This window comes from Dermochelys coriacea, chromosome 15 (genome assembly GCF_009764565.3).
Source record: "Dermochelys coriacea isolate rDerCor1 chromosome 15, rDerCor1.pri.v4, whole genome shotgun sequence".
In the NCBI taxonomy this organism is placed as follows: Eukaryota; Metazoa; Chordata; order Testudines; family Dermochelyidae; genus Dermochelys; species Dermochelys coriacea.
Genome location: NC_050082.1, coordinates 11,067,781 through 11,095,301, shown reverse-complemented (window position 1 = coordinate 11,095,301; position 27,521 = coordinate 11,067,781). Strand labels below are relative to the sequence as shown.

General features: G+C 44.0%; 2 protein-coding genes across 16 annotated transcripts in view; one reads left to right on the top strand and one right to left on the bottom strand.

Moving 5' to 3' along the window:
* Positions 1 to 27,496, top strand: part of PISD (phosphatidylserine decarboxylase) — a 46,728-nt gene extending 19,232 nt beyond the window's left edge. For 4 of the 9 annotated variants that reach the window (XM_038373678.2, XM_038373675.2, XM_043498072.1 and 1 more), the window contains 5 exons: positions 13,413 to 13,649; positions 14,232 to 14,370; positions 16,592 to 16,738; positions 20,629 to 20,789; positions 21,160 to 27,496. In XM_038373678.2, the coding sequence (XP_038229606.1) occupies positions 13,413 to 13,649; positions 14,232 to 14,370; positions 16,592 to 16,738; positions 20,629 to 20,789; positions 21,160 to 21,384 (909 nt within the window). In that variant the 3' untranslated portion in view covers positions 21,385 to 27,496. Of the gene's footprint in view, positions 1 to 1,813; positions 2,056 to 2,976; positions 3,107 to 7,642; positions 8,065 to 10,617; positions 10,784 to 13,412; positions 13,650 to 14,231; positions 14,371 to 16,591; positions 16,739 to 20,628; positions 20,790 to 21,159 lie in introns of those variants that run through there. The other 5 variants (XM_038373676.2, XM_043498074.1, XM_038373677.2 and 2 more) reach the window with 5 other exon arrangements.
* The window catches only part of SFI1 (SFI1 centrin binding protein), a 59,116-nt gene continuing 55,575 nt past the window's right edge, over positions 23,981 to 27,521 (bottom strand). For all 7 annotated transcript variants that reach the window (XM_043498040.1, XM_038373668.2, XM_038373659.2 and 4 more), the window contains 3 exons: positions 26,084 to 26,207; positions 24,936 to 25,047; positions 23,981 to 24,455 (listed from right to left, as the gene is read on the bottom strand). In XM_043498040.1, coding sequence (XP_043353975.1) covers positions 24,348 to 24,455; positions 24,936 to 25,047; positions 26,084 to 26,207 — 344 coding nt within the window. In that variant the 3' untranslated portion in view covers positions 23,981 to 24,347. The remainder of the gene's footprint in view (positions 24,456 to 24,935; positions 25,048 to 26,083; positions 26,208 to 27,521) is intronic.

Genomic DNA, 27,521 nt, shown 5'->3' with positions numbered 1-27,521 from the left:
ACATTATGTGGCTTATAGCTTGAACTAGTTAACTTATTGGTATGTCTCTTCTGTGATTACTAAAGAGGATTAGCTTTCATTTAATTAGATGAGGCAAAGCAGAGAGCTCTGAATGAAAGAGGTAGATATTTATCATACAGGTGGAAGAAGGAATTTGAGGCAGTAAGCGCAAATCTATCAGGGAACGTTTCCTGGCCAAGGCCTCTGTGTGCCTAGTATCCTGGATATATAGTATCCAGGAGTAATTCCACTCACTTCCTTCTCTGTTGATACTGTGGCATTGTTGATAGCATAATTTACACAAGGAAACCTTGGCCAAAGAGTGAGTTTAGATAAACAGTGTGACAAGATGAGTAGTGTTTAAATAGAGGGAATTCCTTACTGCTGTCCTTTATTTGCTTCCACAGTTCTTATCTCATTTGTTTTGCAATACTATTTTTTGTGTAATGGTGGCATAGTAAGAGTGGCAAAAACCAAGTAAAGATACAGCTTTAGAGAGAACCCAGTGAACCTTAGGAGGTGGCACTAATTTATAGGGACATCTGATATTGTATGCGGCAAATAACAGGGTGAAAACCAGCTCTTCTAGGGGGGAAGCTTAATATCACAGGCCAAGACTTTAAAAAATAGAAGCCTAAAGTTAGGTCCCTAAATTCATGTTTAGGAATCTGTTTGGTGCTCACCACTTTTGCAAATGAATGTTTCCTACTGAGATGGATTGATAGCAGAGGGATAGTTCTATAGTGCTGCTTGTGGACAAGTGAGGCAGCGTTACTCAGTACCATTTTAGTAAGGCAGCACATGGTGCAGTAGTAATAGTATTTTCTGTGATGGGAGATCCTGAATCATAGACCAGGATATCCCAAGAAAGAATCCATGAAAAGTCTTCCACCTGTGCGACTCCATACCCTGGCTCTTCTGCCTGTGAAGAGTGAAATCCTATCCCTAGACCAGATGGCCTGTTATGTGTCATACCTTCTCCTCTGTTTTTTCTGGTGCCTGAGTGCTATATGGACATATGTCTAATTATACAAAAGAAATCTCTGATTTCTTGTAGCGTTGATCAGAAAATTTCAAAACAGTTCAAATTTCAACAGGGGAGAGGGGGAATGGTGGGGTGGCGTGGCAAAAGTCTTGCTCACAATTTCCCCTACATTTTTCAGCTACTCCTAAGATGTTGTAGAGTTCAATGTCACGTTCAAACTGTTTTTTCAGATGGATAGTTTTTGCTACAGTGTCTCTTTCATTGCACAAGACACCTATTGAGCAATCTATCTGAATGTTGTGAAGGGTTTTATAAAACTGTATGTACTCTTTGGCTGGGAACATGTACATCAGCATTTCTGGAAACATGTCCAGAAAACAGCAACAAAAAATCCAAACTGGATCACTTTACATACATGCTCTCTTCTATCCAACTGGTATGAAATTTAATCCCTGGTCTGGAGAATTGCTCTGTAGTGAACATTTTCTGTTGCTTTTTCCAGTACAATTTTTAAATTTCCCAAGTAATATGGTTGTTTCAGAGACTATTCCATGATCAACAGACGTTACTGTCAGAAACTTTCCCTGGTATTCAGCCTAAACCGTCTTAATATGTTTTCAGTTGGTGATTTGTTAACAGAGGCCTGGATACTATCTCCCAAGCCCCTGGTATGAGTCTGCTGTTTTGTAAATACACTGCTGGGAAGCCATCTGGGGAACTGAGAGACTATGTTGTCATGCAGTCTTATCCCGCTCCTTTTTAGTTTCCTTTCAGTTTTTTCCACCTTGTCTCCTCCTCTTAAAGGGGAAAAAGAGAGCTGGGGCTTTGTGGGAATGCAGATGCTTCTGATGATATTGGGACGTCCTTAACAGTTCCTACCCTGGAGTCTGAATGGCTGAAACATGAGCTGGACAGGAGGACCAGCTGCATTGTGCTGCTTTCTTAAAGCAAAAAGCAGGTCAGATCAGATCTAGTAGACAGACTGCGAGCCAGCCAGCTGTTGGGGATCTGAGAAGTTGTTCACCAGGAGTGTTTTAGAAGTTTATTCTGGCCAACAGCAACAACTGCAGGTGAAATGCATATACCTACTGTGAGGAAGGGAAATAAGTTGTTGCTATATTATAGTAAAATATATTTTTTCTGCTGAGGGGTGTTCACCATGTTTACTCGATTTTAGGGTGTAAACTGTTAGAAACTGTATAAATGTGAGAGACAATTGTTTTGTGGCTTGTTTGACATGAGAAAAGGATTACAGCTCAGAAATCCTGATGAACTAAGTGAACATTTTTTTTGCAATATCAGTGGGTAGTATTAAGAGTATAGAAAGATGCATAGGCAGTTAATACTTTCTATCTATTCAGGGTGGGTGTGTGGGTAACAAAGAACACAGATCGCTTTATGTTTAACCCTCTCTCTTATTTCTGTGCCTTACAGCATGTATAGACATAGCTTCCTTTGTCTAGCAGGGTGCTGGGTTGGTCGGATTCAGTGTCAGGCCAGAGGACTGGGATTGAGTATTACTTAAGGACGTAGTGACTGCTGGGTGTAGGGTGATCATGATTGGGGGCTGGTGCCCTGCTGGGTTTAGTGGTGATCTCACATAACCATTCTGCTCCATCCAGCTGAAAACAAAACTATCTTAAGTTTTACATTTTTGCTGAGCTTGTTCTGTTGAAGAGAATAATACTAAACTCCACAGCATGTAGCTCTCCACCATACAGCAGACTCCTACTTAAATGTAGTGGATACATCCAACTTCACGGCCAGGAAACGGAAGAAGTAGTGTAGAACCAGAAGGTCACAATCAACTGATCTTCGAAACAGGATTGTGGTTTGGGATTAATAGGATGGGAATGTGAACACATCAATGCATATATTTCTGCAGGGCATGGATTAGAGTTTTTTCCTCCCTCTTGGTGCACCAGTCTTCTGTGCATTTGTCAGGAACACTTATGTGGGTTATGTTCCATTGTTTTGTTCACTTGTCTTAGAAAAACCCAAACAAAAAAAGCCAGGTCAATGTCACATTTCAGTAGATTAAAAACAAGAAGTCTGTGAAGGAACTGAAACAAGCTTCATTCAGAGTCATTCTGCAGCTGCCAGGAGTGTTGTACAGCCAAGGTAAGCACTTTTAGACTTCCAAATACTGATGGAAGAGGCCTAACTTCCAAAGAGCACCAATTCTTTAGTCACTGTTTTCTTGGGTTTTCAGGCCAGATGAAAAAGGAATTGGTGTATTAGAAATCTCTCAGTTCTGCTGATCTGAGGAACCAACACTGAAAGAGTTAATATTCCCTTTGTTAAAAAGAACCCCAGCCCCTGGTCTGAAGTATTTGTGCAGTTAGTATTTTATGTAGGTTTCTGAATTGTATGTGAGGCCTTACAGCTTCTTTGTTCAGTTTCCAACTCAGGATTTTAGAACGCTTAACAGAGCTTTCCTTTTTAGTAGGAAGGTCTAAAGCAACCATTCCCCCCCCCCCCCCCCGCTCATGCTTCCATTTTAGATGTCTGTATCCTAGAAGGGAATTGACTTTATGAACATCTTGGGTAAAAGGCATTTTATCAAGTAGCATATGAAATTAAATATGCTTATTAGAACCACAGAGAACCATATTACAAAATACTTAGCATGCCATAAAGTTGCATGTTGCTTTACGAAAGTGGATAAGACCTGTTTCTTTGCCCCGGAGAAGAGATCAAGGACTGTTTACCAAAAACATTGTGCAGTCTTTAGCGCTGAATAAACTAGTTTTATGGCCATTCTAAAAAGCAGATTTATTTCTGTTTGTTGAGAAGTGCAACTATACATTTAAAGGAAGCTAATTACACAAACCTCTCTTAGTAGGAGGAATTACAGGAAGCCCGCTTGAGATAAAAAATGGGGAAGAGAATCCTAGAAACTAGAGATTGAAAAAGACCTGCTGCATCAGGGCATCTGAGTACATTTCGCAGCCAGTTCCTAGACCAGGGACCAGCAACCTTTGGCACGCAGCCCGCCAGGGTAAGCCCCTGGCGGGTCGGACTGGTTTGTTTACCTGCCGCATCCGCAGGTTCGGCTGATCCCAGCTCCCACAGGCCGCGGTTCGCCGCTCCAGGCCAATGGGGGCTGCGGGAAGCGGCGGCCGTGACCAGTGGGAGCCGCGATCGGCCGAACCTGCGGATGCGGCAGGTAAACAAACCGGTTCGGCCTGCCAGGGGGCTTACCCTGGCGGGCCGCGTGCCAAAAGTTGCTGGTCCCTGGCCTTGGCACTCACAAAGAAGAGTTAAGGATTACATACCTGCCAGCAGGAATCTAGGGAGTGAAATACACAGCATTAAAAATCATGTGACTTCTACAACAGCCAATCCACGGTTGTTTCCCTAATGTCCAAAAGCACCTTTTTGTTATGCTCTTAAAATAGCAGGATCCCCTGATTGATTGTCTGTTGAGGAAGCTATTGCTTCTCCTGCTGGATTTCTCCAGAATAATAAGGGGGTGAGGAAGGAAGAGAGAGGATAATTTTTTGTGCATATAAGTTTAAAGAGAAGGTATTGACTATGGCCAGGGGAAAAGAATGAAATCATTGATGATAAACTAATACCTGTCACTAACAGCGGATCTCCTCTGTATAATATAGTGATGTGATGTGGTAGGAATACTCCTACCTTTTGTTGCTTGATACTTTCTTTTGTTCCGCTTGTATGGCTTATGCTTAACCATACAGCTTTCCCCAACAGTATGTGTTAAGTTATACCATATATTTTAAATGGCAGTATTGTTAACAAGTGAAGAAAGTGGGGAGGGAGAGGCTTCTAACATCCAGGCTGGATGATTCTAAACCCAGCCCTGCATGCTCATGTCATTTCAGTTTAATGTACAGTTGTGTGTTTAATCCAGTCTCTGATTCCTGTAAATCCGCAGGCTTAGTGTTTTTGGAGTCCTGAGGAAAGGGCTTTGAGAAATAATAAGACAAGTAATTAAACGGGGTCACTGGATTTGATGCTTATATGAACTGATGGAGCGGAGTGGAGTTGCATAGCTGACAGATTAGCTGTTTGTTATTAGATAATTCTCCACAGGGGATTTATAGTGCAGATGATCATTACTTCCTTTATTTACTGAATATGAATTCTGGATGAGTTCAAGCAGGTAAGGGTGGTTTGGGGCTGAAGCCCCAGACTCCCCATACAGAAGAGTTGGATAACTCTGAGGCCCATCTGAGGCCCATCAGTGAAGCTAGTAAGAGAGGCTTTGCAGTACTGTCCTGAGATTTGAGAAGAAATCCAGGTGTAAATCCGTCACATTCATCACTCAGCAGAGAGAGGGGGATTCAGTAATTGATGCTCAGGCTCAGTTGGGCCAGTCCCTTCCTTCGCCCTTCCTCAGAACACTTGGGCTGAGAGTAGGGTTGGCATGGTCCAGGATCCAGTCATTTCCCCTTTCTTCCATTGCAGACATCTTTCCATTCTGAGCAGCCAAACCCTGCTGTATCCGTAATCCCTCCTATGGAGTAGCTGCTGACATGGCAACTCGCCTCGTATGTTTGTATGTCAGTATTCTTTGGTCTCAGCCAAGAAGAGGGGCAGGCTCTCATCCATGGGTAATAGTCAGTATTTGCATCTTGATGAGTGTAATGGGGTCAGTAGGACACAATGTAAGAGAAATGTAAGGCTTCTTACTTAGAGGAGGTGAGTTTTGTGTAGCCATGGAGCAGTATGGCTTATATAGCACTGAAATCCCTCTCTCTCCCTGGGAACTTCACCTAGGAAATTGAGTCTATCATGCCATAGTTTTTGCCCCAAAGGGGGTAGCCCCCACCACATGTTCCCTTTCCATGAACTTGATCTGAATTTACAGTCGTCTCAACATTAAACAATGGAATTATATTTTCAATGTTCATTCACTTCTGGGGTGCAGGCTGGCTGTTCAATTCACTCCACTCTTTCGTAAAATCTTGGGGAAATAAACCCATACCGCCTTGATCTAGGATGTGGTAAGTTCTTTGAAAGGAGAGAGATAATTGGGCTGCTTCCATTGAAACAGACTGTACTGAAATGTGTATTTACCTCATCTACTTTTGAAGGAAGAGTAGAATAAATTGTGAGTGCAGATGAAACTTGTTTGCTCTGACCTTTCCCTCATCCATAGCAAATGTGAAGTGCGGGTGGGGTCCTTTGGAGAACAACATTAGAATCGCAACAAAGAGGAAAACCCTATGCAGGTTCCTTGTGTGTAGGAGTCCCTGCATGTCTGGGATGTGAGGAGGAGGAGAAAATGTTTGTTAGACAGTACGGTTTGTCTCCTGGCCTTTCTGTACCAGTGCTGTATTTTTTCCCTTGTCACAGATTCTGGAACTTGCATGCATGCTGAGCATTTCTTGTGATCTCGGTGGTGAAAATTATTTCCACCTTAGTCTGATTAAGTGCTTTTAAACCTGTTTTTAAAGGGACACTGTTGATTTAAATCACATTTCTGTTGGAAAATTTGCCCCCATTTTTTCTTTTCCCCTCAGCACAATATATAACCTCCTATCCAACCTTAGGTTTATGCAGCAAAGTCCTTATTGACTCACTCCACATCACTTGTGGCACTAGCAGGGTGGGCATGCTTTGGAGATACTAAACTGATATCTACCTTAGTTTTGACAAAAAACATTAGTGTTTAACCATTTTGCTTAAATATTGAACCATAAAATATTTCTGGTGTTGGACTTGACACAGAAGCCAGGTGTAAGCTCAGTTCTGATCTCTGGCTCTAGGTTCCTATTGCTGCTAGTTTTCCTCTTTAGCAATCCAGGTGCTGCAGCCAAGAGACACAGAAATGCCAGTTTTTAGTCAACAGCTTTCAGATATAATTTGCAATATGGAGGAGAACTTCTCAACCAATGAATATTCCAAAATCTGTGCTGTGCAAAATGGGAGTGCAGTCTTCAGGACTGCAAAAATCCCTTTTGCCCCCATGGTACTGGTGGTTTGGTTTCTGAGTTTTGCTGGATGTAAAAATTGTTGAAGTACTGCGCTCTGTATAAAGCATCTATTGAACTTTTTCTGCAGAGCCTGTTTCCTCAAGCTGGCGCTGGAACTTGTTTGTTTCCTTGTAGGGATGTATATCTGTAAAGGAACATTCTCTCCCTTTTTCTGTCTTTGCCTGCTCCCTCGCTGGACAGTGTGGGATGGAAAGGGTGTCCTGAGATGGGTGTTGGTCTCTAATTGGACTGTATGAGAGAGAAAAGATGTTCCCTTCCTTTCCTCTCCTCTGTTCCCAGGCTGGAAAGTGTGAGAAGGAAAGGGTTTTCCGGCAGAGTGAGTGTTTGCATACACATCTGCTTGCTCAGTAGTCCAGAACTGATCTAGCTGCAGTTACTGCAGTGCAGAATTGAAGCTGAGTTATCTCCCTCCTCTTCTTCTCCACCATCCCTCCTCCTCCTCCTCCCAGCCTCGCATTCAGGCTGGCTCTTGGGATAACTGTCGTGGCCAGCTGGCTGCAGTTCTGATAATAGTGCATTAGTTACTAGCAGCCTGACACTGCAGTGTTCGTTTGGGAGTTGAGCTTCGATGGCAACCTTGGCTAGAGAGGAGCAGGGGCTGCTTGTCGGCAAAGGTTGCTTTTGTCTCGCACAAAGCTGCTTTTGCAGAGGGTTGCTGAAGTGTGATACAATGCCTGTTTGTTTGCAATAGCTGGGAACCTCGTAGCTGAGTTGCAAGTGGGAAAGAGACAGAGAGGGAAGCCGGAGACAAACCAGCGGGGGAATTAGGAGCTGTGACGTCGTGTCCTCCCTCCTGTGCCGAAGCGAGCAAGGGAAGGGGAGGTAGAGGAAAAAAAGAGAGAGACTGAGACTTACGATCGACCGCCATCCTGATGATGTGTCAGTCAAACACCCTGCAGGGACCAGATCTGCACGCAGGGAAATGGTGAGATGCTGTAAAGCTTTATCTAACCCTCCTCTCTCTTGCTACAACCTCCGCAAAGTTAAAATTCATGTCCGAAGGCTACGTTCAGGGAACAGCGGCAGCTGTGCCGGGGAGCAGCACCCGCAACTGGAGAGTCCAGGCCCAGCTGGCTCTGCCGGGGGCACACCAAATAGGAGAGCCCATTTCAGGTACTGTTTGGTGTTTTCTGCTTTGCAGGATGGCGACTGAAGGGAGAGATAAGGAAGGGAGGGTAGATGGGCAGAAGGAGTGACCGCCATCTGCAAAACCTTTGTTTGGCCTAATTACTATATAAATCTCCTTATGTGCTGAATTGGCAAGGGAGGGGTTGCTGTTGTACAAGAGAAATGTTTCCTTTCTCTTCTGGTCTCCTTCTGATCTATGGGAGAGCAAAAAATCTAGAGAGGGATTCCTCTAAAACCAGGCCAAGGCAGTGGGAAGGAAGGGGGTTTTAGAGCCAGCTGCCAGGATGCAGCTCTGCAGGGATTGGTTCATGATTGTCTGCAGTGAAGGGAGGGAGAAGGAGATGGGAGGGAAGAGCAGTACCTTGTCCTCCGAAACTCTTGGAGAGGCCATCTCTCTGTCAGGCTCTTGGGCCCTGGCGGATGAGAGGGAGGAGGAGCTGCAGGTGAGTTGTATCTCTTATTCCTGTGCTGTGCGCTGGTCTTGCCTCATGCCGTTGAGGCCTGCTGTAGCGCTGCTGAGACAATACTTCAGCTACTCAGGTCTTTCTTGCACTCCAGCACACGGCCATTCTCTGGCTTTGGAGGAAGTAACGTTAGCCTACAGAGTAAATCGGTGAGCCAAAGGCACCATCTTGAGCCCACATGGTGACAGTTGCATCTCTTCAGGTGATGTTTTAATTTTTGACCCAAGTCCTCAAAAGGGCAAGATGGCCCTTTCTAGTCTCCCAGCTCCTTTCTCTCTTGGAGAGAACTGTAGAGTGTGTTACAGCTCACTCTTCAAATTTTTTTCATCCTGCAAGGGACGGGAGTGCTCTTCAAAATAACTTGTAGCAGGAGCCTTCCCCTTCCAATCAGCATGCACATATAGTCATGCTCAGCGCACTATGTCACCTCCAAAGATGCAGGGAGAAGAATTGTTCCCCAGCTGTTAGCACAGTGCCAAACAGACCTGGATGTTTTGTCCTGGGTTGGGTGGACATTAACCTAATGATGAGACCCAGAAAATCTTGAGAATGAGGCTAAGCATGAGGTACCCCGGGGAGATCCCAAGAAAAGAAAGGAGTAAGAGAGTTTGCCCAGGGAAGACTCAAACACAGCATAAACTGGAGGAATGAGATGTCTCATGGAAACAGGAATGAGGTCTGGAGCTTTTCCATGCTGAGTCATTGGTTCAATTCTGGCTCAGACTGGTAATGACCACAAGTCATAGTCTGTCAGCCACCTGATGGCTCTTTGTGTGAAATGAGTTTGTTCTCAATTCAGGCATCTACATCACAAAAAAAACCATCTAACCACAGTTGCTTAAGAGGCCAAAGTTTGAATGGGCCATAGATAGTAACTACTCTGCTACGCTGGCAGTATGTGTGTTTTAGTTCTTGTATCATCTGTCTAAGACTGAGGTGCCCAGTAAGGAATGTAAAACCTGAAAGGTACCTTTTGACCTCTGCTCTTTGGACAATGTGCAGTAACTCACAAATCCCACTTCTGTTTGTCTCTGAAGTGTTAAATAGCTGGCCAGATGGAACCAACTGCTAGCAGGCCTGCTGCAGGAGTACTTCAGTTTGACCCCAATGGCTTTTGTGACCCTTTCTAGGACTTACCCTGACTTTACTGTGTCTATGTCCAGATGGGTACTGTCTGATGTTGACAGTTTCTCCTGCTGCCTGTTTCTGGGGCTTACCTGACGAGACCAGGAGGTACAGGCGTGAGTCCCTCTTGCTCCTGCTGCTAAAAACAGGCAGGAGAGAGGAGCAAGTATATGCACTTCCCTTTCCCTTAGCAGGAGCACACTGTGCTTATGGTACTGCAGCTGTCTCTCTCCCAACAGAATGAGAGCCTAGGATTAGGTCAGTTTCATCCCGCTATTGCATGTAGGAACAGCACTGTGGATGGAACTTCTGAAAAGCAGGATTCCCATTATGCCAGATCTTGTTGAAATCCTGGAGCCAGAGACGACATTGCCCTGGGTTTGTGGCTGTTTGTCTCACTGGAATATCATCTGTTCTTTCCTTAGCACTTGCCTAACACTTTTGCCCTAAATAGGGATTTTATTCCTAGAATCCTAGATTGCTAGCTTTCAAAGTGCTTTACTGTGCCGATCACTCTAACTCTCCAGGAGCTGGAGAGGGTACAGGCAAATGTTTCCTCTCGAGTAGCTACTTATTCTTCTGGTGTTTTGAAAGAAGTTCCTGGGTTTTCCCCCTTTTGATGTTACATATCATATTGTGTATGTTCTAGCATTACTTGGCTGGACCAGTTGCTGCCTTGTTTTCACCTGTATCTCAGCCTTTGTCTAATGCAAAAGGTTTTGCCTTTAATTAATTTGCCGGTAGGCATGAGTAATGGAAGTTGTCCTGTGCTCCAGGCTCTAGGCAGCTCATACTCATGTTTGAGCTGAACTGGTCCTGTATTTTGGGAAAGGAGCAGGGAGTCAGGGAGTTGCAGAATCACTGACAAGCATTGAACAAACTCTGTCAGGAGCTGGTGGTTCTGAGGCTGAGTTGGCTGACGCTTTTGTGTGTGTATGTGATCCTACAGGTTACAATTCCCCCAGCTGGCCCTGAGGCGGAGGTTGGGCCAGCTGAGCTGTATGTCTAGGCCTGCTCTGAAACTCCGTTCTTGGCCTCTGACTATTCTCTATTATCTTCTGCCTTTCGGTGCTCTTAAACCCTTGACCAGAGTGGGATGGAGGCCTATGAGCAGGGTAAGTGTGAGCAGGTCTCTCCTTTGTAACAACCCTGTGGGCAAATGTTCTCTTACAATGGAGGGAGGCTGGCAGCAGGGGGAGACTACAGTAGAGCTGGAGACAGCATGGTGCTGATGGCTGATATTAAAGCACAACTGCAGCTCATACCTTCCTCTCCCTTAACTGTGTGTGGTTTTTTTCCTTTGTGGTGAAGCTTTAGGGATTATGTAATTCTCCTTTCAGAGACAGATAATGAATTTTCAGGGCATAGAATTTGTGTATGATCCCCTAACAATCAAGTTCCCAACCTGGGGAATCAGTGGAAACAGCTGCACTTATTCAGACAGTGACACCCACAAATATCAGAGCTAGGGCTAAGGCAGACCAAGCCTCTTCTCGATCCCTTTTCATGGACACATTCATGTAGTCCCTCTGCTGCTGCAATCTGTGTGTGAGAATGGTTGGCTGTTCAATTCCTTCTTGGGTGCCTGGAATCCTGACTGCCCAGAGGATGTGCTAATGCAGGCATCCCTGACTCAAATTATGAAATTTTGTTTCAGTACATGGACCTGCATGCTTATACAAATGTGCTTGCTCTTGAGAGGATGCCATTTTGACAGCTATTTCATTAAACAGAAACTATCAACTTGAAACCCCATCACTTGCCAAAGTGAAGTATGTATTTTCAGGCACTGCGCCTGTCCCCAAGTTGTCTTGCCAATTTTTGTGGTTTTGTAGTCACCCCCCCGCCCTTTTTTTTTTTTTTTTAAATCTCTTCTGTAACTGTGGGAAAACCACACAAATGGGTGAAACTCTTTCTACAGGGATACCATGAAACTGACTCTTTCCAAGGCCTGTCAAATGTGCAAAGTGTAAACACGAGAAAAAACAGAGCAATATTTCTCTCTCTCATCCTTCTATTGTCATGGTCTAAAGTGTTACCTGTAACAATAGATGGTTTAAAACATTTCAGTCTGAAGTAAGATTAAGCTGACGCGCTCTCTCGCTCTCTCTCTAATGGTTGGATTTTATTTTTAAGCATCATCCATAGCACAGTCAAAACTCAGAATACTGGACTGGTCTGAGTGAAGGTGAGTTGAGTGGAGTATTATCCATTAGCAGGTGAAATAAATTTGCTTAATAGGACAGGCTAAAAGACCAGCTCTCTGGAGGAGTCTGTTCGTATTTATTGCTACATTCTGCAGATCCTAACGTTGAGGGATACCCATATAGTACAGAATAAATAGTGCCTCTAAGGAAAGAAATGAGAGAACCTTTTTACCCACAGAGTTGGAATTAGCCAGCCACCCTGTTCTGCAAACTTTTACCAGAGGTTTGCAGAAAACAGCTTCCTGTGTAAAACTTATTTCAGAGGGCTCCAGCCTTCCTCTGTTTTTGGGATTACATGCTCTCGTGAGCTGTGTGGGTGATACCAAGTACTACAAACAAGTGAGTGAGTTTTTGGGGATTGCCCAAACAGTAAGGCTTGGTGTACACACAGATCTTTTACTGATAAAGCTATCATTTGGGGTGTGATTTTTTTTTTTTGTTTGATCACTATAGTTACACAGGTATAAGCCCTAGTATGGCACAGTTATGCTAGTAGAAAGGTGCAATATATGGATATAGTTTATTTGTCTTTATGGTAATAAGCTACACTGGTATAAGAACAGTGTAACTGTGTCCACACCAGAGGAGTTGTATTGCTTTAATTATACCAGTATAGTTAAAAGCAGTGCACCTTTTATGTGTAGAAAAGGCACTTTATAATTCCAGAAATAGATGGGCTTGGGAGAAGTAATAAACTAGGCATTGAAATGTCAACAGAAATGTATTTCTAAGTCAGTTTTCTTTGGGTTGTTCACAAAAATAAATATATTAGTAATGTTTCACTGCCTCCAATTAGTGCTGTAACAGAATGTCCCAAATGCACAGCTTCTCTGTGAGCCTCCTGAGAGCAGTTTCCACTAACTTGCATATGAAGCTTCAGCATACAAGGGGAAGAGGGTGCATGCATTGTAGCTGCCCTCCACTGTAGCTGGCTGGCAGGGCTTCTGTGGTGCGATTGGAAGAACGGGTTTGCCTTAAGGCAACAAAAACAACAACAAAAATTATACGGACAAAATGGATTTTTTATTTCTTTCTCAAAACAGATGAAACATCCAAATTAATTGTTTTTACTTTCGCTGTAAGGGTTTACATTGAGCTCCATCTGGTCCCCCATTCCTACACATCAGCATGGGGGCAGGGAGGATAAGGTTCTGGTCTTGATTTATTGAAGACTTCAAGGTAAATTCATCCTTGGTGCAACTCCACTGAAGTGAAGGGAGTCACAGTAGGAATGAATTGGATTCTTCCATTTTGGGAGCAAAGGGAAGAAGGGCTGAGAGCAGTAGAAAGAACAGAAATAGCATGGTGTGATTCCTTTCTTTCATTACAATGAGTATGGTAACACCCATTGTTTCATGTTCTCTGTGTATATAAATCTCCCCACTGTATTTTCCACTGAATGCATCCAATGAAATGAGCTGTAGCTCACGAAAACTTATGCTCAAATAAATTTTAGTCTCTAAGGTGCCACTAGTCCTCCTTTTCTTTTTGCGGATACAGACTAACACGGCTGCTACTCTGAAACCTTTCTCTCTAGGTTTCTCTGTACAAATCAGTACCAACACGACTGCTTTCACGAGCCTGGGGTCGTTTGAACCAGGTCGAGCTGCCCACCTGGCTCCGGAAGCCTGTCTACAGCCTGTATATCTGGACATTTGGAGTGAACATGAAAGAAGCAGCTGTCGAAGATCTTCATCACTATAGAAACCTGAGCGAGTTCTTCCGCAGGAAGCTGAAGCCCCAGTCCCGGCCAGTCTGCTGCTATCACAGTGTGGTGAGGAGGAGGGTTTGCAATGTTTACTTCCAGAGGAGCTACACATTGATGTGTAAATGTTCCCATCCCTCACCTTGGAATGTGTGCTATGTCTGTAGGCCAAAACTCTGAATATTGTACCGGCCTGAGTGGAGTTGTGGGTCTGTCACTCACCCCTTTTCTGTATGGGTTGTTGCTCTTGGTTACACCCATATCCAGCCTGTCTGTATGGCAACAGATCATGGCCCTAACTGAACTACTTGGTTGGGGTAGGTAAAAGTCCAGTCTGACTTATTTGAGACACCGGACTGGACCAGGTGCTCTCAAAGTCTCTCTAGTGGTCACAGCATTCACTTTGAACAAATAATGGTCTTTCTGGATCTCACTTATGGGCCTTCCTATTTGCCTTTCTTTCTGTGAAAATATCAAAGGTCTGATGCAAAAAGAGGCTAGGCTTATCCCTGTGTGGGGGCGAGAGGTTATATAAAGGGGAAGAGATGTGAAATTTTGGGGTTCAAATGATCAGTGGACTTGTGTTTCTGATGGCTAAGTGTGAGAGATGCATGGATTTTCACTGCAGTTTACTTTTTTTGTTCCCTGTAGATCAGTCCCTCGGATGGAAAGATTCTGAACTTTGGACAAGTGAAAAACTGTGAAGTGGAACAGGTGAAGGGTGTCACCTACTCGCTGGAGTCCTTCCTGGGGCCGTGCACTAGCACAGAAGACGTGCAGTTTAGCCAAAGTAAGTTGCCTCCTAGCCTGTTTCTGTCATTTCACTGTTCCTGGTAATTGCAGGAATGGGGTGAATCATAACTATCTGCTCTCAAATCTTTGCCAGCAGCTCAGGCAACTCTGCTTCATTATAGCTCAAACTGAGGAATAACATGTGGGGTGTAATGTTCCATGTTGGATTCCTCTCTCTCCGCCGTAGCCTGTCCCTCACTTGCAGCCTCAGCCTCTGATTCAGCCCTTTTTTCTACATTTTACATTTTAACTTTTCAGTTCCCTCAAGTGCATGGTTATATTGGGTAGATTCTTGGTAACTTCAAGGTCTGTGACCATAATGAGGCTTGCTCCTGCTGGGAGGCTGAAACATGACCGGATGTTTGGCTAGCAAAGATTGAAGCTGTAGGAACTGGTCCAGTGGTCTCAAACACGTGGACCGCAGAGCTATTTGCTGCAGCCCGCCAAGGTCCCCCTGCCCCAGTTATTTCCTGCATCCGCCAAGCTCCCCTCCCCCGCTGCCCCTCCAGTGTGCCTCGTCCATGTTCCTCTACCTACCTCCAGGTGCTTCCTGCTGCCAAACAGCTGTTTGGTGGCACTTAGTGGTTTCCAGGAGAGAGGAGCAGGGAGCTGCGTGCTCAGGGGAGGAGGTGGAGAAGAGGTGGGGAAGGGGTTGGAATAGGGGTAAGGAGGGGGCAGAGTTGGGGTGGGGACTTTGGGGAAGGGGCTGGAATGAGGGTGGGGAAGATGGGACGAGGCGGGGCAGGGCCTCATGGAAGGGGTGGAGTGGGGATGGGGCCAGGGACAGCAGGGGGATGGGGCAGTGTCAGTCATGCAGCCCTCGGGACAATGTATTAGTCTTCATGCGGCCCTCCTGGTAATTTGAGTTTGAGATCCCTGAACTAGTCTATTAGACCCAATTTATGCAGCAGCACCCTCCGCATGGAGACTGATCTCTGCTCTCATGCCTAGAGATCTGCCTTTCAGATCAGGGCTGGGGCACTCTGAGGAAGTTTGTGCTGTCACTGCCTTTGCTCTGCCTGTTCTGTGGAGATAGAGCTGTCTTCAGGGCCCTGGGTTTGGGTGTCAGGAGCTTTTGTTAACCCTGTGTAAAGGCAATATGCGACAGAAAGAAGCCCTTTTTGAAAGCTCCAGGATAGTTTTTGTGATGTGTATGCAAATGCAACTAAAAGCATTTTGTAAGCTGGGACATTACACCCCAATAGTTCTGAGGTGTCTTTTAAGACAAATTATTTGTGTTCTATGAGACTCCGTCTCAAGCCCCTGCTGCTTTGTCTGGGGAAGCTGGGGCTCTTTAAAGTTCTTTGGATTCTTCTGGGCTTGGACTTCAAAGATGTTTAAAACCTAGCTGTGTGTTAAAGGGACACAAGCTTTTTAAAATGCTGATTCTTGGTCTTGAAGCACTATCTTCTGGGTACTCTTCTTTCAAAGCTTCCTGTAGCCTTTGAAGAGGGACATACAGTCAGCTTGAATTGTCCCCAAAGTAATAGGGAGCAGGCAAAGGAAAAATTGACAAGGCAAATCCCTCCCACTGCATGCTCTGTATCCCCCTCTATGATCCAAGTATCAGCCTCCAGTTTACATGAAATCTTAGGAGTTAAGGAACGCTGTCAATTCAGCTTGGCATAAAATGTAGATTTTTGTAAAATCAAATTTACAACATTTGCCAGAAGCCTTCTCCTGCAGCATTTACCCAACCCAAACACTGACAAGTCTGATTTCACTGTCCAAGCTGAAGGAAGTGGGGAAAAAGTGAACAGCATCAGTAGTGAGAAGTAAATTAGATTTCTGTAATTCTTCCTGTTTTAGTAATCAAAGGGTTGTTAATAACACAAGTAAGAAAATGTTTGGTTTATAGTTGCAGAAGGTGTGGCCTGAGAGCATGCTCAACACTGAAGACATTCAAGGAATTAATTTTAAGGCTGATTCCTCTCCTTACCATGTACCCTGAAAGGGTTCTGCATGGTCCCAGCAAATGTGTTCACTGAGGGCTATTACGTTTGGAATTCTGTTGCTGATTCATCTATGTAAGCTCTCTTGCCAGTGAATGCCCCCAGAGACACTGTGTGGGCTGTATTTAGTGATCTGCTGTCAACACTGGTTTTCTGAGTATCATAGTAGCACATTTCCCATTGGAGACTTGTCTCTCAATACATTCTCTCACAGATTATTTCGGTTGTTCTTTTTAACCCCTTTTGTCTTCTGCTGTTCCACTGCAGCCTCATCCTGCAACTCATTCCAGAACCAGCTAGTCACAAAGGAGGGGAACGAGCTCTATCACTGTGTCATCTACCTGGCGCCTGGGGACTATCACTGCTTCCACTCGCCCACTGACTGGAGAGTGTCGCACAGACGTCACTTCCCAGGTAGATTCTACTTCCATAAATAATAAGGGGAAACAGAGCAGGTGTAAAAGCAGGGGGATTACTGAGAGATGCCTCAGTCAGAGCACTTGAATTGTGATGTGCTAGAGAATCAGAGGACAGCTGATTGTCATAAACACATTGAGGATCATGCTTCCCCAAAATCCTGAATACTGTGCTAATGAATTTCAGGGCTTAATAGTCTGATATTTGAGTTAAATTGGTAATGTTGAAGATGAATAACTTGGTCTCTCAACAGACCTAATTCTCTCAACTAAACACAGAGCTGTTGGGAGACCCAGATCTGTTTCCAGCAGACTTTACTGAAATGGCTGTTAAGAGCTTGAAGAATGCCAGTCAGCATCTTGAGAGGGAACAAGGGCATTCCCCACCCACCACAGTAAACTGCCCTGTTGCTGGTAAAAGAGAGGGTGTCCTAGAGGGGCATCTGATTGTTGTGGATAGCCCTGCACATCAGAGATTGAGGATGACACTAAGCACAATCACTTGATTTTGAATTGGGGTTATGGAGTTTTGCCCTCTCCTTCACAGACAGTCATGCTCCTTAGTCCAGCAGATGGAAATTCATTTTTTTAATTACCTAGGAACAAAGAGAGGAGTTGGACTTGGTTTCGGTTTCAGATGCTATGTGTGAGAGAGAGACAAGACCTGGCAAGAAAGTTGATCTGCCAAGCTTCAGCGTGAAGCTAAGGTTTGTGGCTGAGTAAACCCTTTAAGACAGGGGTTTCTTAGAGAAATGCTGCCAGGAGATCCATTGAAATAGAGCAATGTGCATAGGAGTACAGAATGAAACGTTCTAATGCACTGTGTGCTCCCCTGTATTGTGTGACAGGGTGGAAACCTTTAAGGTTCCTATTGTGATTCATTTTCTTTCGGGATCCTAGATCTATTTATTAATCCTTCATGTTCACATCTGGCCAGCTATGGTGACTCAGATCTGTAGTGCTACAGAACCACTTCTTCACACATTGCAAAGGGCATTTGAGAGAGCAGCGGGGTTGGCTGGGGTGGGGTGGTTTTTCCCTAAACCTTTGGCGAGGCAGCCGAGGGAGCTCATCCCTTAGAAATAAAGACTTTTGTCTGTGTCCTTAGACTTTAGAGGTAGAGCTGTTATGTGTAGTCAGATCTTAGTCAGCTCCTGTGGAGCACTCAGTAATCCAGGCTCAGAAAGAGGCTTGTTCTGGTTTGAGTTCATTAGGTAGCTGGGTTCCTCCTCCTTGCCTGTTTGGTGATAGCAATGTTTTCAGGGCATGTAACAGGGATGCTGTGAACTCTGAGAGATGGCATTAGGGTGAAATACTGTGGTCTGAGCCCAGGGCAAAAATTAACTAGGTTGATAAATCATGTGTGGAGGGATGTTAATATGCCTTAGTTTCTGGCATAAATATTTTCCCTTCATTCAACTGTTGTTTCTAGGGGATGGATGTAGCAGGACCTCGGACATGCTGGATGATAGAGTGATATGAGCTAAAGAACAGGAGAACTTGTGGCACCTTAGAGCCTAAGCTTTTGTGGGCTACAGCCCACTTCATTGGATGCATAGAATGGAACATATAGTAAGAACACACACACACAGAGAAGGTGGAAGTTGCCATACAAACTGTAAGAGGCTAATTAAGATGAGCTGTTAGCAGCAAGAGGGAAAAAAACTTTTGTAGTGATAATCAAGATGGCCCATGTAGATAGTTGACAAGAAGGTGTGAGGATGCTTAACATGGGGAAATAGATTCAATGTGTAATGACCCAGCCACTCCTGCTCTCTATTCAAACCCAAGTTAATGGTATTTAGTTTGCATATTAATTTAAGCTCAGCAGTTTCTTGCTGGAGTCTGTTTTTGAAGCTTTTCTGTTGCAAAATTGTCACCCTTAAATCTTTCACTGAGTGGCCAGAGAGGTTGAAGTGTTCTCCTACTGGTTTTTGAATGTTATGACTCCTGATGTCAGATTTGTGTCCATTTATTTTTTTGCGTAGAGACTGTTTGGTTTGGCCAATGTACATGGCAGAGGGGCATTGCTGGCACATGATGGCATATATCACATTGGTAGATGCGCAGGTGAACGAGCCTCTGATAGTGTGGCTGATGTGATTAGGTCCTATGATGGTGTCACTTGAATAAATATATGGACAGAGTTGGCATCAGGTTTTGTTGCAAGATTGGTTCCTGGGTTAGTGTTTTTGTTGTGTGGTTGCTGGAGAATATTTGCTTCAGGTTGGGGGGGCTGTCTGTAAGCGAAGAATGGTCTGTCACCGAAGATCTGTGAGAGTGAGGGATCATTTTTCAGGATAGGTTGTAGATCTTTGCTGATGCACTGGAGAGATTTGAGCTGGCTGCTGAAGGTGACAGCTAGCGGAGTTGTTGTTTTCTTTGTTAGGCCTGTCCTGTAGTAGGTGACTTCTGGGTACTCTTCTGGCTCTGTCAATCTGTTTTTTTCACTTCAGCAGGTGGGTAGTGTAGTTTTAAGAAAGAGATCTTGTAGGTGTTTGTCTCTGTCTGAGGGATTGGAGCAAATGCAGTTGTATCTTAGAGCTTGGCTGTAGACAATGGGTGTGTCCTGGATGGAAGCTGGAGGCATGTAGGTAAGTATAGCGGTCAGTAGGTTTCCGCTATAGGGTGGTGTTTGTGACTATCGCTTATTAGCACAGCAGTGTCCAGGAAATTGACAGCTTGTGTGGATGGGTCTAGGCTGAGGCTGATGGTGGGATGGAAATTGTTGAAATCACGGTGGAATTCTTCAAGGGCTTCTTTTCCATGGGTCCAGATGATGATGTCATCAACATAGCGCAAGTAGAGTAGGGGCATTTGGGGACGAGAGCTAAGGAAGCTTTGTCCTAAGTCAGCCATAAAAATGTTGGCATACTGTGGGGCCATGTGGGTACCCACAGCAGTGCTGCTGACTTGAAGGTATATATTGTTCCCAAATGTGAAATAGTTGGGGGTGAGGACAAAGTCAAAGTTCAGCCACCAGGTTTGCCGTGACAGTATCGGGGATACTGTTCCTGACGGCTTGTACTCCATCTTTGTGTGGAATGTTGATGTAGAGGGCTTCTACATCCATAGGGGCCAGGATGGTGTTTTCAGGAAGATCACCGATGGATTGTAGTTTCCTCAGGAAGTCAGTGGTGTCTCCAAGATAGCTGGGAGTGCTGGTAGCATAGGGCCTGAGGAGAGAGTCCACATAGCCAGACAATCCTGCTGTTAGGGTGCCAATGCCTGAGATGAGGGGGCATTCAAGATTTCCAGGTTTATGGATCTTGGGTAGGGCCTGAGGAGAGAGTCCACATATTTCTCCTGCTGATAATAGCTCATCTTAATTAATTAGCCTCTTACAGTTTGTATGGCAACTTCCACCTTCTCTGTATATCTATATCTATCTTCTAACTATATGTTCCATTCTATGCATCCGATGAAGTGGGCTGTAGCCCATGAAAGCTTATGCTCTAATAAATTTGTTAGTCTCCAAGGTGCCACAAGTACTCCTGTTCTTTTTGCAGAGAGAATAACGCGGCTGCTACTCTGAAACCTCTGAGCTAAAAAACGCTCAAGTGTTATCTGCTCCCCACCTAGTGTATCTACAATGCAGCTGGAAGCCTGGGCTAGAAAGCATACTCCCAGCTGCATTGTAAACATATCCTTAGTAACAGTTCTATTTTTGCTACTGCCCAGCTGAAGGCTTTATTTGCTGTGCACAGTGCAACAGAACCTCTGTGCATCTTCTTATCCTTGATAATACTTAGTATTTGTCTCACTTCTTAGAAATGAGCTTTAATCTGGCCCTTCGTTGTTGGTCTCTAAATTATTGTGCCTTAAATCTATCAAAATACTGCTGCAAGAACAAAGAATACTTCATCTTGCTCTTCCTGTTTACTACAGGCTCCCTGATGTCTGTGAATCCTGGCGTTGCCCGCTGGATCAAGGAACTCTTCTGCCATAATGAGCGGGTTGTACTTACTGGTGATTGGAAACATGGCTTTTTTTCCCTAACAGCGGTAGGAGCCACAAATGTTGGCTCAATCCGCATCTACTTTGACCGGGTGAGTACAAATCCTGCCTTTGAAGTCTCACTTTGTTAGTGAGTCAGTGGTACCGTATAACCCATGTGAGGAAACAAGGCATAGCTGGCTGATTTCCTCATAACTAATAGCAAACTGAAGTTAAAACCCAAAAGCTTCTTCCAAGTATTACTCAATTGGCACTACTGTTCATTAGCTTAATGTAGTCCAAGACCAGGATGTGAAGGGGGTGTCTGCTGTCCAGATCTTTTCTTTTTCCACCTTGTATTTAGCACTGTTGCATGTTACTATTGGAAATTGTAGGCCAGGCATAGGGAGTTGTCAATCCTAGTAAATGGCTAGAGCATACTAAAATCCACAAATCACATTCCTTTTTCTCGTCTATCTGCAGGATTTGCATACTAACAGCCCATGTTACTCCAAAGGCTCTTACAATGACTTCAGCTTTATAACCAACAACAACAAAGAGGGCATTCCCATGAGGAAAGGAGAACATTTAGGGGAGTTTAACCTGGGCTCGACCATCGTTCTAATCTTCGAGGCACCCAAGGACTTCAACTTCCACCTCAAACCTGGACAGAAAATCCGCTTTGGAGAGGCCCTGGGATCCCTTTAGAAACTAGAAGAGGATTTTATATACAAAGGAACTCAAACTTCCAAGAAAAATGCTTCACTAATGGAAAATATCACTCAGCAGGACCTGGGTGAGGAAAATATTAGACAACACTGCTCTGTAAAACTGGGTTAGGAGTATTTGCCCAATATCACATACCTATGCTGAGAGCAGTAAAATAATCAGATGATCCATTTACATATCAGGTACAGATGCCTTTAAGAATGTTGACCAGGGTGGTTTCTATCCCATCCTGTGCCTACAGTCTTTCACACTCTCCCTTTCAATGTGTTGCAAACTAGTTACATTCATACAGAGTCTGTAGGTTCCTGTTGGGCCTGTCTGCACTCTGGAGTGGCACTGGGGAGGGGTGAAGGCAGAGAGATTAGCTACCTTTAAAGGGACACTGATAGGTTGATCTAGACCCAAGGTTTCAGTTCTGTAAAATATGGTTTTCAAACTTGAAGACCCAGATGTGTCTAATGCAAACATGACATCGAAGTATGGAAGCCAGGAAGTCAAATTGCCTAGTCTTACTTTCAGTGTCCAACCTAGGTGAAATGCAATGTAAATTAATGGCATTAATGCTGAAACCAGTAAACTAGACTCAAATTCTGTTTAATTAATTTTTCAATGCCTTTTAACCTATTATTGTCCCTTTAAAATTGGACTTTGCACTGTATTTTAAACCTGAAAACACTGTGTCTACATTCCATGTGGTTGAACTTGTCATCTTTTTGAAAAAAGTGTATTTTTTTAGGTTGCAGCAGTCAGACTGTTGCATATTCTTCTTCCAATCCATAGTTTTATTTTTGCCATTCCAGGCCTTAAGGATTTTTTGTGTATCTGAGTAGTACTCTGTCACCCAAAAACTACTGAGCAATTAATCTTGTGACAAAACAATAATAGGTCGTTAAGGGGTTTGCTCCCTTCTCATTGCAGTGGGGATGCAGCTCAAGTATGTTTCCCCTTCTGGTGTATGTGTGCTGCTGCTTGTGTCATAACCTTCAGGGTCTGTCACTGAGTTCTTGGTGTGGGAATTTCTCCATGTACAAAATAATTTGAAATACATCAGGGCCTATAGTTTAGTGCACAGAGTGAAATGCCATGGGCACTGACTGTGTATTAAAAACCATTATGGACCTTTGGGACAATCCAAGGTTGCTCCCCCTGTGCACTAACTTGCTTTTCTATCCTTCAGTGGACTTACAAAAAAAAAAAACCAACCCAGCCAAACTTCCATTTTTCTTTTGCACTCATAGCTGGTAGAGAGAAACTGGAGCTGAGTGCTCTGCTCTGAAGCTTCATTCTGCAGCAACTTTTGTCTCTGTAAATTCATGCCAAGAAGGGTTAGAATGAAAATAGGAACATGACACTCAGAATAGGAGTTTAAGCTTCGTATTACCAATAATGGGACTAACAGCAACTGGTGCCAAAAGGGTTAAGAGCAACTCACTTCTACTGCAATGTAGTGCTTGTTCTTACTGAATAAATTATGTTTTGAGCCAAGGAAGTCTAGTGCCTGTAAGTGAACAGGACACCCTGAGCTTGAAGGAATGGACTAGCTACTTATCAAACCTGGCCCTCCCATCTTCCTGAAAGATCATATACTCTTTCCCAGCTTGAGCCTTGGGTGTGGATATTCATCAGGGGAGCTGGTGTTTTCTTTAAAGATCTACCTCCAGTTCCAAGGGGATATTCTGAAACAAACTTTTAGAATGAATTAAAAATGAGACTGAGCACTGTATATCTTGATCCTGTAAAGGAAAGTCTGCCTCCCCTGGATGTGCTGGAGAAAACAGAATCAAGTGTGTACAGTTGGCCAAGCCCTGTACGCTTAACTTGTCAGTAGGGAAGACAGACATGTCTGGTAATATAGCCTGCCAAAGGCTCATAGTATGATTTTGACTATTTGGCACTGTCTAGGTCAATGTAGGAGAGAACTAATCCTTTGGCTCCAAGAGTCAGCATTTCCTCATATTTAATGGGGGCTGCTTAAAATGGCTCTTAGCAGCCCCTCCCCCTTAGTGCTAGGAAGTTCAGAACTCATGTATTATGCATCATCATGTTCTTATTCCAGCTAGGCATTAATTTTTTAAAAACTTGATGCAAAATACATACAGACATCATCAGCCCTAAGCTATCACTAATTACCCTTATCCTTCAGGTGCTAGAGGCTCTGAACAGAACAAGACTGTTGCAATGAGTTAGAGGAAGGAAGAACGAATCTCTTCCTCCACTGAGGCCTTTTGTCTTAGTTGTGGCCAAAACAACTTTAAGCTTTAAATTCCTCACTACTCAGCATTCACAGTATCTGAGCACCCAGTTTGCCTAACAGGGGATGAGAGAAGTTGCTACTGTTCACTTTAGTATGAATGTGTCAGAGACAGATCATTCTGCACCAGGTCAGCTCTTTTTGTGATGGTCTTAGCACTGTGGAAACTTGGCTGGCTAGCAGGAATGTCTTACCCACTGATCAGAGGAAGTAGAAGCAGGGTTTCTGGAGAATACTGGCAATGCTGTAATTTTTTCCAGCAGGGAGAATCCATTTAATTTTTCAATAGAACACTAGCACAGTGTTTTTGTATGTCACACTGTATGACTTATGAACATTAACTCTTAATTTCAAACATTTTGAAATAAAAGTCTTATCAGCATTGTTTAGCTTCTTAATAAGCAGGGGAGTTTAAATTGATGGTGTCTATGAATACTTAGCTAAGGACTGTAATGAGTGCAGCATCTCCTGCTTCTTATCACAACTATGGTAAATAAATGAGGCAATGTCTCCCATATGCATGCAGCAAAAGGAAATATACGTTTAACTGGTAGCGAGGTTTGTCTTACTTCCCTTCATAAAGTTAGAGATCATGTACCTTAGGCCTATGTCCTTTGACATCGAAGATCAAACAAGCAGCCAGCCCATTCTACCACTGAACATGAACAACTGTTTAGGGGCTTTAGACTTGTTACATATCCAAAGCAATGCGAATGTCCTTCACACGAGTGATGTAGCTCAGCAGACAATGTCTCCCTTCTAGCAGCACTTTGGTAAGAGAGTTGATCTGCACCTCCAACTACAAGAGAAAATGAAGGGAAGAGGAAAGGGCTAAATTGTTAGTGAAGTCAGGAACTATTCAGTCCAGCAAGTTGGGTCTGTAAGAGTTCTGACTGCTGTTTGGTTGAACAGCTTTCACCCTACCCACTTGAATAAGAAAGTTACAGGACTGGGTTACTCCTTTGGCAGCTATGTTGTTGTTGTGAGGAAAATGTGAATAGTTTAATCTACTTTGTTCATTATCCCCTTTGGCAGCCACTTCTACTCTTTGTTCCAAAGAAGGGGCCAGTGAGAAACAAGGTTTCCCCTCTTCTACCCACCCTGCTGTTACTAATCTCCCACAACTGCCCCATTGTGCCCTCAGCCTTTGTTTCACAATCATACAAATTATACTAAATCTGTTCAGGGCAGGTTCCATTTCTCTTTGCAGTACCATGTCATAATTTTTTACTCAGTAACTTTGTGGGACTAGCCTTCACACCATTATTTGTCCACATACCTGATCCAGCTCTTCTTGAACTTGCTTCATAACATCTTGCTCCGCTGCCCCGGTGCCCACAGTACTCATTTCGAGCCACTTGTTCAGAATGCGCGCCTGCCGCTGGCATGACCTGAGGGAACCGGATCATAGCAAGCTAGGGTGAGACACAGAAGGCGCATTGTACATTTAACTCATTTGCATCAATAGTTGTAGATGCCAAGGACAGGCACTAGCTGCAAACATTGATGGAAAGGAATTCAGTGTCACTGCTCTTTCTAGACCATTTTAAAAAAGATTGCATTTGCAGTAAACGTGCAATGCCTGGCTGCCAGGTGGGAGGTATAGGTACTTAGGGATGAAACCCAAGCTGCAGCATATTAGGTGGAAGCTGGGTGGCAAGAGCCAGTTTAAAATAAGTTTCAAGAATATTCTAAACATTATGCACCATCAGACCCACTGTAGGAAAAGCCAGCTTCACCCCTGCCATATAAAGGACCCCTTTCCCGTCTTTGGGCTCTGTATGTTAGCAGGAAAATAGTGAGAAAGGGTCCCTGGAGAACACAAGAAAGGCTGGGTGTTCCTCTCCTACTTTTGGTCCACTGCTGCTTCTTTCCATAGCAGTGGGTTCCCCCTTAAAGTCCTGTTCCACTCTGAAATGTGACTACAATCCCACTTAGGGTTTTATGTTTATGTCCAATTAACTACTCACAGCAACATTTTTCTAACTGCCTATTCTACAAATCCAGGCTGGGATCTGAGAGCCAAGCTGGGGTCTTTCCTCCTCATAAATTCAGACTCTCAGTGGCGTCTGAAGACTACATTCTGAGTCGGTTATACCAATTCAACTGCACAGATTTCAGATCATGCCCTCAGTGACACTGGTATGGCCACATTTCCTTCATTGGTTGCCATAGGTAAGTCAACAATTGCCCAAAAAGGTAACTCCTTCCAAGCTGTATTGGCAGCTGCAGGTCTAAAAAGAGCAAACAAAAAACCCACAACTCTTAGACTCTCAAGTCAGCAGATGTGACTGAACAGGCCCAGGAGACAAACCTGCTAAGCAAGGAGGTGTCACTTTTCAGAGCAGAACTGCACCTCCATACAGAAATGCAACACTGGATTAAGAACACGCAGTAAGGCTGGCTAAAGGGGACTTCACTACATACTTGAGCTCCTGCTTGCTATCGTGATAATGCTGCATTCGCTGTCGGATATGTTGGAGTTCTGCTTCCAGCTGTTTCTGCAGCTCTGTTCCCTCTGTGGAATAGCCTTGCCTGCTTTTACCTTCAACTGAAACCAAACACAAAGCACACATATTATGATGCTGTTGAGGTTCTGTCCATTTCCTGCTTTTTCCTCTCTGGAAAGCAGACAGGCTTGTAGGCAAAAACTTACCACTGGGCAGGCCTGTGGGTCGTCATTGCTATCATGTGATATGCTGCCTCTGTTGTAATAACTGGGTCCTGAAAGACTACCCCACTTGTGAGCTTAACTGTGGAAAAGTGGCTAAAAGTTTATAAAATGATCCAATCACCTCTAACAATAAGTGTTGATGGGGAAAAGATAATGCAAGTCCAACTCAGCCTGTTACATAAAATTGCTTATAAGAGTAAGCAAAAGTTAAGACAGACTGAATTAGTCTAAACAAAAAGGCCTGCTATAAAATCAGCGACTGTGCTGATATATCTGGTAAACAAGAAAGTGTGGGACTGGAACTCAAACAGACAAACTGTTGTGTCAGAAATTAGGCTTAATTGGTGAGCAGAACAATGAGAAGATGGGCTAGTTTGTCCATTACTTAACTTTTGAGGTCTTTAAAAAAAAAAAAAAAAAAAAAAAGACTTTGGGGGAGGATAGAGATGGGTGAACGAAAGGGAGCAAGCTTCATACCATGGCTTCCACTAACATCTCCTGGGACCTCAGGGTCCTTCGGGACACCACTGGCCCTTCACTGTCCCAATTTTGAGATGAACACAGATGACATCACCACCTCCACTAGCTTTGGCTAAATCCCAAATAGCATCTGAGGTGTAAAACTTTGGTTCCTGCTTTTCTCTCATGTATCATTTTCCTCCTGCACCTTATTTCTTCTGTTTCCTTTTGCCTCTGTCTACTAAGAGTCTCGCTTAGCCTGCCAAGACTGCCACTTTTGCAACAGTACAATGAGCCTATGACCAGAGAGGCAGTTAAAAGCAAAGCATGATGCTGGTACAAGTTTGCCAGGCCTCGGAGTAGTGTGCCACATACTGGGCCTGAGTTTCTCCAGCAGCAGGGCTGCAAGTAAAATCAGCATTAGAGACGGAAGCTGCATTTTCTCTCTACTGTTCTTTTCTCTCCCTTTTTGTGTCTGTCTGTCTTGTTTGCAAGGCAACAGAATCAGACTTTAAAACTAACTGCAGCTCCAATCCTTCTCAACTAATTTTCTGGGGGTGGGCAGAGTCCTTATACAGCCAAAGGGAAAGAGAACCAAGGATATTGTTAAAACAAAAGGCTTAATGTATTACATATATTTCAAATGCTTTAACTGTTTTGACTTTTTCTGTATCTTTAATAAAAGATTAAAGAGATTTTGAATGGTGTATTTGGCCTGGTACAAGGCAGCCT